Source organism: Mytilus galloprovincialis, chromosome 2 (assembly GCF_965363235.1).
Source record: "Mytilus galloprovincialis chromosome 2, xbMytGall1.hap1.1, whole genome shotgun sequence".
Classification (NCBI taxonomy): domain Eukaryota; kingdom Metazoa; phylum Mollusca; class Bivalvia; order Mytilida; family Mytilidae; genus Mytilus; species Mytilus galloprovincialis.
This window is the reverse complement of record NC_134839.1, coordinates 38,270,040-38,282,875: the sequence shown is the minus strand read 5'-3', so window position 1 is coordinate 38,282,875 and position 12,836 is coordinate 38,270,040. Positions and strand designations below refer to the sequence as shown.

Sequence of the window (12,836 nt, the reverse complement as noted above, 5' to 3'; positions counted from 1 at the left end):
GAGTTATCTCCCTGTAGTGTTAGGTACCACCTTAAACATCGATAAACTCCTGTTTCGAACTTTATTGCTGTTTTATTTGTTATATCTGAATGACGCTATATTAACCCTGAATTGCATAGCTTTTTTCATTCTTCAAACAAAAAATCATTCCAAATGTGGAAGCGTACAATAGCGAGCTGCTTCTGTTTTTAGTGGCCAATCTGTAAAATGGTATACTGTCAGGAATCTCACTCCTTTTTGTAGATCAGTTAACTTGACTACAAATCGTCGCAATTGCAGATTCAGTTAAATCTTTAATTTTTGACAAAAGACATCCTATTTCAATTATATTATGTCATATTATCACTGGGATGAATCACACGAATTAAGAATTTCTTTCTTAAAAACTCACATGTAATGGATATTGTTTTACATGCCTGCTAACTTTTATGTTACTTTTTAGGTATCCACTTCGACTATTTGATTTCAATTCTTTCCCGAATAGGCATATATATAAATTTTATACACGGTAATTTGAGGAGTTATTTTTATAAAAACAGGAATACAAAAATTGCTTCCCTCTCGTTTCGTTGGTTGATAAAGTTTGATGTTGTTAGTTTTCATGAATAGCCTTATTTTTAAATTACCTTGCAGGTCGGTATTTGTTGTTACACTTTTACATATAAGTGCTTGACAGTAGGAGTTGGGCTTTTTGTTAGTTGAAATTACAATTAAAGTATCGTTTCTCAAATCAATATACGTTTAAAGCATACATAATTATACTTTTTCAATTGCTTACAGAAAAATTCTTAGAGGTACTTCTTTTCTCAATATAAATAAGTGAAGTCTTGTTTAATGCTGCATTAAAATTGCGTTATCAAGGTTCTTTGAAAATTGATTGTTGCTTTTGCAATTGTTGGTGATTTATTTTGTTAACACCAGTGCACGTAGGTTTTGATATTAAAGACTAAATTACTTTAATAGTCCACGTGATACCAAGCATTGCTCTAATGGCTAATATAAATCCCGACAACAGCAATTGAAAAATATTTATAATTTTCTTCTTCAACGTCTACATTTCCCATATCAAGATAGTTGCTTAGATATATTCGTGACAAACTGTGTTAGCGGCCTAATACGATTGTTTATACTTGAATTATTTCACTTGACTGGGCGGGGTTAACCGGTTTGCTTATTTAAGACCAGTCCATCTATAGACAGGTGTTCCGGGATAAACTCATCAATGAAGTGTCCAGTTATTCGTCCAATATGATACAATCAGTTCAATTGTATATCCTTTTGGTGACACTGATAGGTGATTAGAAATCAATTATAATCTTAACGGCCATCATCCTTATCAGACACATCTTCGAATAGACTATTCTTATGCAAATCAAACTGTAAGCTCGTTCCGATCAGTTGAAATAACATTGGTAATACGAGGTTAGTATATTCCATATGGTGGTCACTCTCGCCCAAGGTGGAATCTACTGATCCCGTATATATCAAATCAATTTACTAGCAAACTTTGTAACTTATAAAATTTTAATTCTGGCAATTGATAAGATAAAATGTCAGAGCTCTGACAAATCATAAACAAAAAGTAAAATCACAAAAAAAACTGAACTCCGAGGATAATTCAAAACGGAAAGTCCGTAATCAAATGGCAAAATCAAATTCTCAAACACATCAAACGACTACGAATAGATAACAACATCTGTTAATTGTTTCAACTGTCATATTCCTGTCTTGGTACAAGTATTTTCTTATATAGAAAATGGTGGATTAAACCTAGTATATAGCTAGCTAAACCTATAAAGAGTTCGGTATTAGATAATGAATTAATTCACCAGCCTCCCTTATCCATCTTAAAACACAACATACCAAAATTTCCCATTTCTATCCAAACAAAAGTATGCTGAAGGATCATGGCAACCACCACCTCATAATATTTGTATACAATATCATCCTTATCAATAGACCTCCATATACCCACACAATAAATTGATAAGATAAATAATAACAAGAGAAATTTTGTTTATTCCAAAACAAGATATGTAAATACTAGTTCATGTGATATCTTTACTGTAAAAGTATAATCAAATATGTATGCCAATTCCAAATATTTTTCACGTAATAGTGCTTTGGCTAAAAATCCGCAGAGAAGACAGTTCTCTACCCAGAACATTATTCTTACTCTGATTCTATCAGTCTTTGCTTTCGCATACATGCCGCGTGCCTTTTTTTGTGGAGATGCAACTACCAATTTACAAAATATTGGTTTGACATCGCTAATGGTCCGAGTACACAGTTATTTCGTAGTGCATTTCTTTTAGACAATAAATGAAAATAAAAAAAATCCCACCTGCGCTTTCTCAATAATATTTTTACAGTGTGTTGTACTACTTTTGGGACAAATTATATCAAAATTATAGAAAACCTTATCAGCTCTAGCTCAAATATGGACAATTTTATGTTAAGGGAGTCTTAAAATCTTTTGACAGCATCCGAAGTGCTAATTTTTGACCTTTTTCAGCTGGACCTAATCACTACTTTACATTAATATTTATGACTCAAATTTACAGTGTCATTTCACCCCCTACTTGCTATATGAGCAATAAAACATGGATAAATAAATATTTATTGTGCATCAAAGGACGATAACTGTGTACTCGGACCTGATGATTGAACACAAGATCGACTGGAGCACTAGACCACCATTGCGGTTAATTTGTTTAATCAATGTATGTGTTGAAGTGTTCCAATAATGATTTCGAAATCGTAAAATTATTGTTTCAGCATTAAACAACTCCATTACATTAGTATGGACTTTTTGTCCCAAGTTTTTGCTTTTACAATTAGATAAGGTTTTTTTCCTATTCTGTAGGATAACCAAAATAAATATTACAATTAAACACTCAAACAGTCGGAGATTTTTTTTTACAGAGTATGTATATACTTAAAGACAATCTTAAAAAAAAAGAAGTTGCACCTACAAAATTTCAATACTTGTTAATCCGTTACACTAATAATACATAAGAGCATTGGTAATAACAATCATACAAGCTGTCAAAGTTACAATTTTCAATGCGTTGTACTTATATGAATCAAAAGGTCTTGATGCATCGGATGTAGGTTTTGTTGTTCGCTCCTTAACAGATGATGTAGTCGACGACTTAGTTGTTTGAGTAGTTGATGTTCTAATTTTAAATGTAGTTGTCGATTCTATATTGTCTTGTTTTATTGTTGATGTATGAATTGAGGTTGATACGCTGCTGGTCGAATCTATCTCCCCATGTTGATAGCTTGTTGATACTTTACCTGCTGTAGAAGTAACCAAATTGCCAGTTGAGAGAGATGTGTCTTCCGTTGTAATAGAATCATTAGTTGTGGATGATTTTTCTACAGTAGAATCCTTAATTGTTGTGGATGATTGTTCTACAGTGGAATCCTTAATTGTTGTGGATGATTCTTGAACAGTGGAATCCTTAATTGTTGTAGCTTGTTCTGTAGTTATTGTTTGAGGTGCTGTATAAGTTGTTTGGGGTTCTGTATTAGTTGTTTGACCAGTAAGTGTATTTCGGTTAGAGGTTGTGTGTTCTAATGTGGATACCATTGATGATGAAGATGAAGTTGTCACTATTAAATCAAAAGAAATAAAACATATTCTAATATTTAAATATTTTTGCACAAAAAAATATTAAAATACATTTGTATTCGATAAAGATTAAAAATATTATTGGCACTTATACATACAAAAAGTTATTTAACAAAACATGTTTCTTTGGACCTAATTTTCTATTTCTTTGATTGTGCCATTTGGTCTCGTGTGGAGAGTTGTGTCTTTGACGATCTCTTTTTTATATTGCGAATAAAACATGTACTGAATGCATATTAAATTTGAACAATTCTAATGAAGGTATTGATATCCTTATGGTCAAAGTAGTTCATCTGCATTGATAACTCACCTGACGACTCACGTGATGTAATTTTGAACGTTGTCCAGGTGTTCAACCCCTATCTGATTTAATGGGGCTCCTTGGTATAAATCAAATTGTTTTTCTAATATAGGATTTCGCTATATTTTTTTTATAAATGAACTTTATTCTATACTTAAAAAAAAGACAATGAAATAAAAAAAAATGGGGTCACCGTTCATTTAAGCTCACAATCTGCCTCCGAAAGAAGCATACATTTTTGTTAGTGTCCTTTTTTTCTGTTGAACTAATAGGAGAAATAGAGGAAATAACGAAATAAAAAAATAACCTAATTACAGAAATCGCTTAAATTTTACAATTATTTAGTTTATGTACAGCTTATATGAAAACAATAATAAAAAATATAGGTCACCGAAGAGTTAAAAAAGATATTTCAAATTTAATGCCAAAAAATGGCTTTTTTGCACCAAAGGAAGATAATTTGGAGCTTTTTCAATGATATAAACATTTTAAAAGTCATCTGGGGCCAAACCGAATCAATTTTTTGGGTTGAATATTTTACCATATCATAAAGTAATAACTAATAGTGTAATAAATAAAATTTGTAATGAAAAAATAAAGGTTCAATGTGTTGCTGAAATTTTTGTACCCATGAGCCACCTTAAAAAGAAGTGGCAGTTATTCTGACAAAGATCGATGGTTAGCGCAAAAAAAACCAACCTCGAACATTAAAATGTTGTGGCCGTACTATATATATATCCAGAGTCAATAAAAGCTGTCTTTAACACAAACAAACAAATAAAAAGAAGAAAAATTATTCTAGTATTATCAACGCGTTTTTTTTTTTGTGATCACGCACTGATCTTTCATATTCTTTTAATTATAAAATGAAATTTTTAACAGTTTCGTTTCAACAAAGCCTGTGATTAACCAACAGAAAATGGAGTTAAGTGCATTTCTAACTACCTATATTGCATTGTACTTCAAGGTATGTCCATGTACCATTCAATGAACAGATTATTCGGACTTTTTCAATTGGCGCATAATAACCATCTTTGCATTGAAGAGTAGCCCTTCGTCCATCAGTTCCTTCTACGGGTACCCAATATCCATTTGCTATCACTTGAGGTTTTCCACACGCTGGTACTGGTAAATAAACAATAATGCATATAGCTTTAGTTAACTTTTTTTTAGAGATAACACATTTCATTATTTTATGAGAGAAAAGAATTATCAATGATTTCGTGTTTTGACAAATTTTGTAAGCAAATCTATAGGATCGTATTTTTGAAGGCTGTACAATAGGAAATGTCAAATTTAAATGCAAAAAAAAAATGAAATAACATGTGCTTTATTGAGTATACCTGCGACATATAAAGGTTATAAAATACAGATACTCATTGGTAAAGACTTGCTGTACTACAGAAATATTGCAGGAATAATTTAATTCAGGTAATTTTGCAAAAACGAATTCGAAGTTTGGATTCAATTTTTGTTTGTTGCACTGTCATTTCTGAAAATAGATGTAATTGAACATTAATTCATATATTTTCAGTCGTCTCCGTATTGGTTTCTATATAACAAGCTGTTACTGTATTCAATTGGAGGCAAAACACCGAATATGTCTGAGTCAGAAAGTATGCAGCCAGTATGTGATACGTTATTTTTGACATTCATCCCCAGAAGGTCGTTTTGTATTTTGTCCCGTCAGACATATAGTGTAAATGGTCGTATAAATAGCAAATCTTTCATAGTCTTCATCACCACTGAGGACGAGTATAAAATTGAGACATGCCATGCATGTAATGTTCGTTTTTATTTGTAAAATGGATTAATGAATTATGGGTGTTGAACCCCACTCCTTTTAGTTATGAATGATTATATCAGTTCTATAACGTAGAAGTCTAATGAACTGTTAATAACCAAAACGTTAACTATTGTCAAACTAGAAAACATTAAAAACGTTCAATTGCCATTATGGTTTCATTTGATGATGCTGAGGAGGAGGAGGAGGAGGAGGAGGAGGAGGAGGAGGAGGATGCAATAACTTACATGGCATACAAGTAACATTGAAGTCCGACCAGTTTCCAGAAGGCGTGCATGTTATAACTACGTCTACTTGGAAAAAGTTTCGGTTGCATAATAATCTTGCTGACGATCCCTGTGTGTAACCGTCCGCTACCCAAACTGCATCACTTACGTTTGATGGGAATCCGCATGTAGCAACTATAGAAATTAGAAATTATAAAATATAAAATATAACGTCCCTGGCTATGATTATTTACAATTTGTTGACTCGTGTTTTAGATTCTAATCTATATAAGTACATTATTCACACATGATCTTAAAACTTAACGTATTGCCATTATTGTTTGAAAGTCCGGATGTTATTTTTTTTCTCTAAAAACAAATAGTCTATTTATTTAACTTCAGGAATCGAGTTATCCTTTTAGGGCTAGACTTTATATGTTTAAAGTATTGCTAATACTAATGCATAATATCTGCCCTAATGTTTTTTTTCACAGATATTGTATCACTGTAGTGTACCACTTTCTTCCATGAAGGGCGAATGTCCTTAATTCATTACTCCCTTTGGGCAATAATTTCTTATCTTGATCTAATCTTTTTTTAAAACAGTGTACATTGAATTTGAATTTGTCTCTCAAAATAATGTTTACATGCAAAGCAAAATAGATACAACAAAACAATGCATTTTTTTAAAGGCAAGGCTCACCTGGTATAGTATAACTAGAAATTCTTGCAAATTCATCAGATACGTTTGCCGACATTTGGCCAAATCTACGATTTGCAGTCACGTAGTAATCATATATACAGTCTGAATTTGATTTACACAGTTGGGTTATTGTGGGATCAATATTAGCAGGTATATCAAATGTAGGAACGAAGTTCAAATTCTGATATGACTCGTAAGTTCTGCCACCCGTGTAGGTGAATAATGATTCATTTTCTGCGGCTCTCCCTACAATGACAGTTAAAGAGTACTAAGCATGTTATACTCCTAACCATGTATTGGATATTTAATAATGTTTTTTTTACATAAAGTATTACTCGATTTATTTCACTTGACTGGGCGGAGTTTAACCGATTCACTCACAATAAACCAGTCCATCTATAGATAGGTGTTTTAGGATAAACTCATCAATGAAGTGTCCAGTCATTGTTTTTTCAAATTCCTTTGATGGCACTGATAGGTGATTAGAAATCAGTAATAATTATAACGGCTATCATCCTTATCACACACATCTTCAAATAGACTGTCCTTATGCAAATTAAAACGTGAGCTCCGCCCGATCAGTTGAAATGACATTGGTAATACTAACACTTGTTAGAAGAGGTGGGGCTAATTTCATACACGGTCAGTAGTGGTGTTACGTCCCTTTATCAAAACAAAACGGGCCTGAGAACAAATCTTAAAGGTTTCACCAGACGAATAAATTGATGAATGAGATGGATTAAAATAAATTCATAAAACACATTTAAACCTAGCAGGTTGTTATTGTTGGCATTTGTTTTTGTAGAATCAATGGAAGTAGTTTCTTAATACTAACAGTATTGAAGACTCATTTTGATAGGTCACTAATCTAAATTTCACACGTTAAGATATAGTCGGTAAGATAAATTCGTTACACAGTGTGCTAGTGACGTAATACGGTATAGATGGGGTCAGTAAATTCCCTGTGAGTATTCGAGCTTCGCTCTCATACCATTTTGAATTTACTTACCTCATATATATACCATATTAGGTCACTAGCACAGTATGTAACTAATAGTATTGTGTCTGTATAACGAACGATACTAAAATATCGGATCAGGAAATAGTCTGATCTAAAAAGTTAAAGTGTTATTCTATTTTCTCTCGTTACATTTCTATACTAGTTCGAATTTGCATGGTGGTTCATGTTTGAAAACAAGGAGACAATTACTTTATTGGTGCATGTGGGTTTTTTGTTTTTGTTTAATGTGAATGTTATTTCATTATATATATGCGCATCATTGCTACACGTTCAAATGAAGTTAAGAGTTTAAAACATTTATCAAGCTAAACCTATATAAACAATAAAATCAATCCAAACTATCTCCTCCTGGCTTGAAAAAAATCTTAGTTTTATTCAAAAGAAAAATAAATCGTTGACACTATATCAACACGATTAAATAAGAAGCAGTGCCGAATACTTGTATCTTAAGTGATTCGCTTTAATTTATGCATTATCTTATTTATTTTGTTGATTGTTTTTATCTTCAGCTTATACTGCAAATAAAACAGGGACGCTAACTATTATTTATATAAAAGAAACCTTACATGATAATCCAAAGTCATTATGAATTGTGACCATTGAGGCATTGCCTTGTGTCAAATCATTATCCTTGGAATGCAAATCATTTCCTACGTCTCCGTCGTTATCTCCAAACAGACCAGTTAGATTTCCTATATATACATATACAAAAAAAGAGAATACTTATAGATCAATTAATCTGATTTTGCCATTTTATTAGGTACTTACTTTTTTAAATTTTCCTCGGAGATCAGTATGTTTGTGATTTTACTTTTTGCAATTGACTTGAAAGTTATAATTTATCGACTCCATTGAATAAATTCGGGTAGTATATGTAGTTGCATTCTCCGAACTGATAATAATGAAAAAATGTACCAGCTGGGCTTAGTCAAGCCTATGCTTTACAATAAACAAATACTAATCTTTTCTTGTAGTGACATCAGATTACAATGAATTTTAATTAAGCTTTTTAAACGCGAAAAGCCTCAATTAAAGATGCACATTTCTTTCTAAACCATGAAAAATCTCTAATTGTGCACGTTATTCGAAAGAAAAAGAAAACAGAGCTAGCTGCCAAATAATAATATCCACATACATTATCAGTTATTCTATCATGACGTCATTGTTACGCTTTGTAAACAAAGATTTGTTCTAATTAGCTCAAAATATGTTTGACACATGCGCACAAATTTACTGTATATATTTTTGTTATTTTCATTGTTATTGTAATAAAAAATATATCCATTTTAATAGCTTACATAAACTTTATTTATATAATATTTATAAAAAAATATGATTACCCTGCTTTTAGTTTTTGAACTGATTAAATATGAAAATTTAATATACATACTCCATAGGGAGAAAACGAGAACAGTCAAACATTTTAAAGGTATTGCCTTACGCTTCGATCTATCAAAATACTGTATATGTCCTACTAGCTAACGGTCAGTGTAAAATTTCGACAAATGTAATGCCTACCCGTGTTAAAATGAGTATAGAGCATGACATGAAGAAACTATTTCTTTAATTATGACTTTACCTGTGTGTCGGTCTGGGGATGTCATTATTACTAAATTAAGAAGGGAAATCATACTGGTTGCAATAATAGATATGTCTTCTGTGTAAAATGTAGCTATAACCGTCGGTGGAGAGTCCGATGTTTTGACTATTGTTGATCCTGAAAGGAAACAAAGATACAGTATATTTGCAAACATTAAATATAATGTAGATATAACTCTCAATACTTTAAATAAACTGAAGGAGTTTGGCATTCAATGCGCAATAACATGTATCCCGATTAAACCTCCAGCAGGCATGCTTGAAAAACACAACGAGAAGATAATTGAACAAAACGGTATTATACAAAATGGTTAAGCATTGCATAGCACACATTCTCATTCTATACATGAAGGTTATAAAGCAAACAAACACACGACTATGACTCGAATGAAGTTTTGAGGAATATTTCAATATTCAAGCTGTTGTTTGTCTTTTTGTCATTTTAGCTCACCTGGCCCGAAGGGCCAAGTGAGCTTTTCTCATCACTTTGCGTCCGTCGTCGTCGTCTGTTAACTTTTACAAAAATCTTCTCCTCTGAAACTACTAAGCCAAATTTTACTAAGCTTAGCCACAATCATCATTGGAGAATCTAGTTTAAAAAATGTGTCCGGTGACCCGGCCAACCAACAAAGATGGCCGCCATGGCTAAAAAATAGAACATAGGGGTAAAATGTAGATTTTGGCTTATAACTCTGAAACCAAAGCATTTAGAGCAAATCTGAAAGGGGTTAAATTGTTTATCTAGTCAATATTTATCTGCTCTGACATTTTCAGATGAAATGGACAATGGGATGTTGGGTTGCTGCCCCACAATTGATAAGTTTTAAAGAAATTTTGCTGTTTTTGGTTATTATCTTGAATATTAGTATAGATAGAGATAAACTGTCACAGCAATAATGTTCAGCAAAGTAAGATCTATAAATAAGTCAACATGACCTAAATGGGCAGTTGCCCCCCTAAAGAGTTTTTGCCCTTTATAGTCATTTTTGAACAATTTTCATTAATTTTATAAATTTTGGTAAATTTTTACAAAACATTTTCCTCTGTGTAACTAAAGGACCAAGTTTATTATAGATAGAGAAAATTGTAAGTAGCAAGAATGTTCAGTAAAGTAAGATCTACAAACACATTAATTTAGTAATAATGACATCCCCAGACTGACACACAGGTAAAGTCATAATTAAAGAAATAGTTTCTTCGTGTCATGCTCTATGCTCATTTTAACACGGGTAGGCATTACATTTGTCGAAATTTTACACTGACCGTTAGCTAGTAGGACATATACAATTTTGTCATGAATCCGTCTGTGTCCTTTGTGTAATACATTTATGCACATAGACCAAGGTGAGCGACACAAAGCCTCTAGTAAAATTTTTGCGTCGTTAAAGTCAGTTCGTCTTCGAATTTTGAATTTGAATATCCCTTTGGTATTTTCCGCTTTGCATCATTATTTAGAGCTATTGGATTGACAATTTTTATGCCCCACCTACGATAGTAGAGGGGCATTATGTTTTCTGGTCTGTGGCTCCGTTCGTTTGTTCGTTCGTTCGTCCGTCCGTCCGTTCGTTCGTTCGTTCGTTCGTTCGTTCGTTCGTTCGTCCTGCTTCAGGTTAAAGTTTTTGGTCAAGGTAGTTTTTGATGAAGCTGAAGTCCAATCAACTTATAACTTGGTACACTTGTTGCTTATGATATGATCTTTCTAATTTTAAAGCCAAATTATACTTTTGACCCCAATTTCACGGTCCATTGTTTTTAGTTTGCTTTATTAAAACATTTAGCATGTTAAACATTTTCTGGTAGGAAAAAAAAGTTGATACCAGTGCAATTTAGAGCTTGCTAACCAAATTGATCTTAGTGAACTGTTTAAACATACCTTAGATTATGCTACATTGTTATATTTGATACATTGTATACATTTGATACAATCCCATAGTTAATTAACTAAAAATGTTTTAACATAACATGTACCGCAGTATTGGCAACATGAGCATCAGTAGCGGTACTCGGCATAGAAAGACAATCGGTGCCAGAAATAAATTTGAATTAGAAAATCAAGTATTGAAGTATATTAATAAATGAAGAATTTCTTATCCTATATTAGCGTAAATTTAATTTATATATGCATTTGTATATTCCAAATAATTCAATACAATTTTGGAAAGTATGCATTTCTTCACCTTTGTTTTAAGACTTAATAGTTCATATCTTTATTACTTGGTCTGCATGTTTGTATAACATGAACAACACGACGGTGTCACATCGTAGCAGGATCTGCTTATCCTTCCGGAGTACCTAAGACCACCCACATGTTTGGGTGGGGTTCGTGTTGATTAGTCTTTTGCTTACTATGTTTTGTTCTGTGTACTTTTGTTTGTCTTTGGGTTTTCTTTTTTTCTTTTTTTAACCATGGCGTTGTCAGATTTTTATCGACTTATGAGTATCCTCGTGTCTTTTACCTTAAAATCGACTTTAATATGAAACTTTTGCACATTCTTTCAATAAACTCATCATAGATCATATCAATTTTGCTATATTCTGTATTACTATTACAAGGAAATCCATACAGTTGAATAGAGAAGCGTGGAAAATACAGTTTTGATGACTTTATTCATTCAGTGGAGTTTTTTTTAGAGACAAATAAAGGCATAAACAAAATCAAATGAGCAACATGCGCCATCAATTAAGCAGAATTCTTTTTTTTTAAATGTTCAATCAACGCAATGCCATATTTATACATAAATTATATTTTACGAAATTATGCAACAATTCATTATTATAATGTAATTCTGAAGAAATACTTACCCTCCGCAGATATGACCGAGGCAGACATACTTTCGGATGAATTAAAATCAATCAATTCTCCGTTTACTAAAACAGCAATTCCACGAATGGTGTTTGGTTGCACCTCAATAACATCAGCTGTTGGATAAGGTTGCGCCACAAATGAAGTTACAATACTGGCTATATAATATAGAACAATTTATAGAGACTGACTGTGTATAGAGCGCTTTGTATGAATTATCTGTACAATTAATTTCCTTATAGTTAAATATAGGCAACTGAAAATGATTAACGTAGCCTATGTTATAAACATATCCCTTTGTGTATTTGTTGCGTCTGAAGTGGTTTTTTAATTATTTTTCATCGGGAACGATGAAGCCATAAAGCAAAAAAAATATATTAAAGATTAAATACTTGAAGAAACCAAAAGTATACATGTGTATCATCAGACAGTATTTGTAACAGTATTTCACTGAGTTTCAACAATAAAAGTTCTAGATTAGACCATTTTTAGAAATGTAAAAACCATAGAAGAATTTAAATGTTTATAAACATATGGCATTTTTGTCCTTTTCTGCCATTCAATTATACCTCGAGTATCAGTAAACTGTTCCATTCGCAGCTGCAAGGAAAAATTTCCATTTGAAAGTGCTGTAAATTCTCCAACTGGATTAAATGTATATGTTTGTCCATCGAATGTTACAAAGTGGGGGTCACCGGATACTCTAGCTGCCAATGCCAAACATGGAAATCAATTATAAAATGATCATATTGATAAATGAAA

The 12,836-nt window shown here is 32.2% G+C and overlaps 1 protein-coding gene across 2 annotated transcripts in view; it reads right to left on the bottom strand.

Moving 5' to 3' along the window:
* Window positions 1–12,836, bottom strand: part of LOC143063548 (protein mesh-like) — a 70,589-nt gene that overhangs the window by 46,505 nt on the left and 11,248 nt on the right. The window contains exons 10-18 of one of the 2 annotated variants that reach the window (XM_076235753.1): window positions 12,644–12,781; window positions 12,074–12,232; window positions 9,252–9,389; window positions 8,239–8,364; window positions 6,652–6,897; window positions 5,970–6,143; window positions 4,884–5,063; window positions 2,658–3,618; window positions 2,000–2,270 (exon numbers count right to left, since the gene is read on the bottom strand). In XM_076235753.1, coding sequence (XP_076091868.1) covers window positions 3,005–3,618; window positions 4,884–5,063; window positions 5,970–6,143; window positions 6,652–6,897; window positions 8,239–8,364; window positions 9,252–9,389; window positions 12,074–12,232; window positions 12,644–12,781 — 1,775 coding nt within the window. In that variant the 3' untranslated portion in view covers window positions 2,000–2,270; window positions 2,658–3,004. Of the gene's footprint in view, window positions 1–1,999; window positions 2,271–2,657; window positions 3,619–4,883; window positions 5,064–5,969; window positions 6,144–6,651; window positions 6,898–8,238; window positions 8,365–9,251; window positions 9,390–12,073; window positions 12,233–12,643; window positions 12,782–12,836 lie in introns of those variants that run through there. The other variant, XM_076235754.1, reaches the window with a different exon arrangement.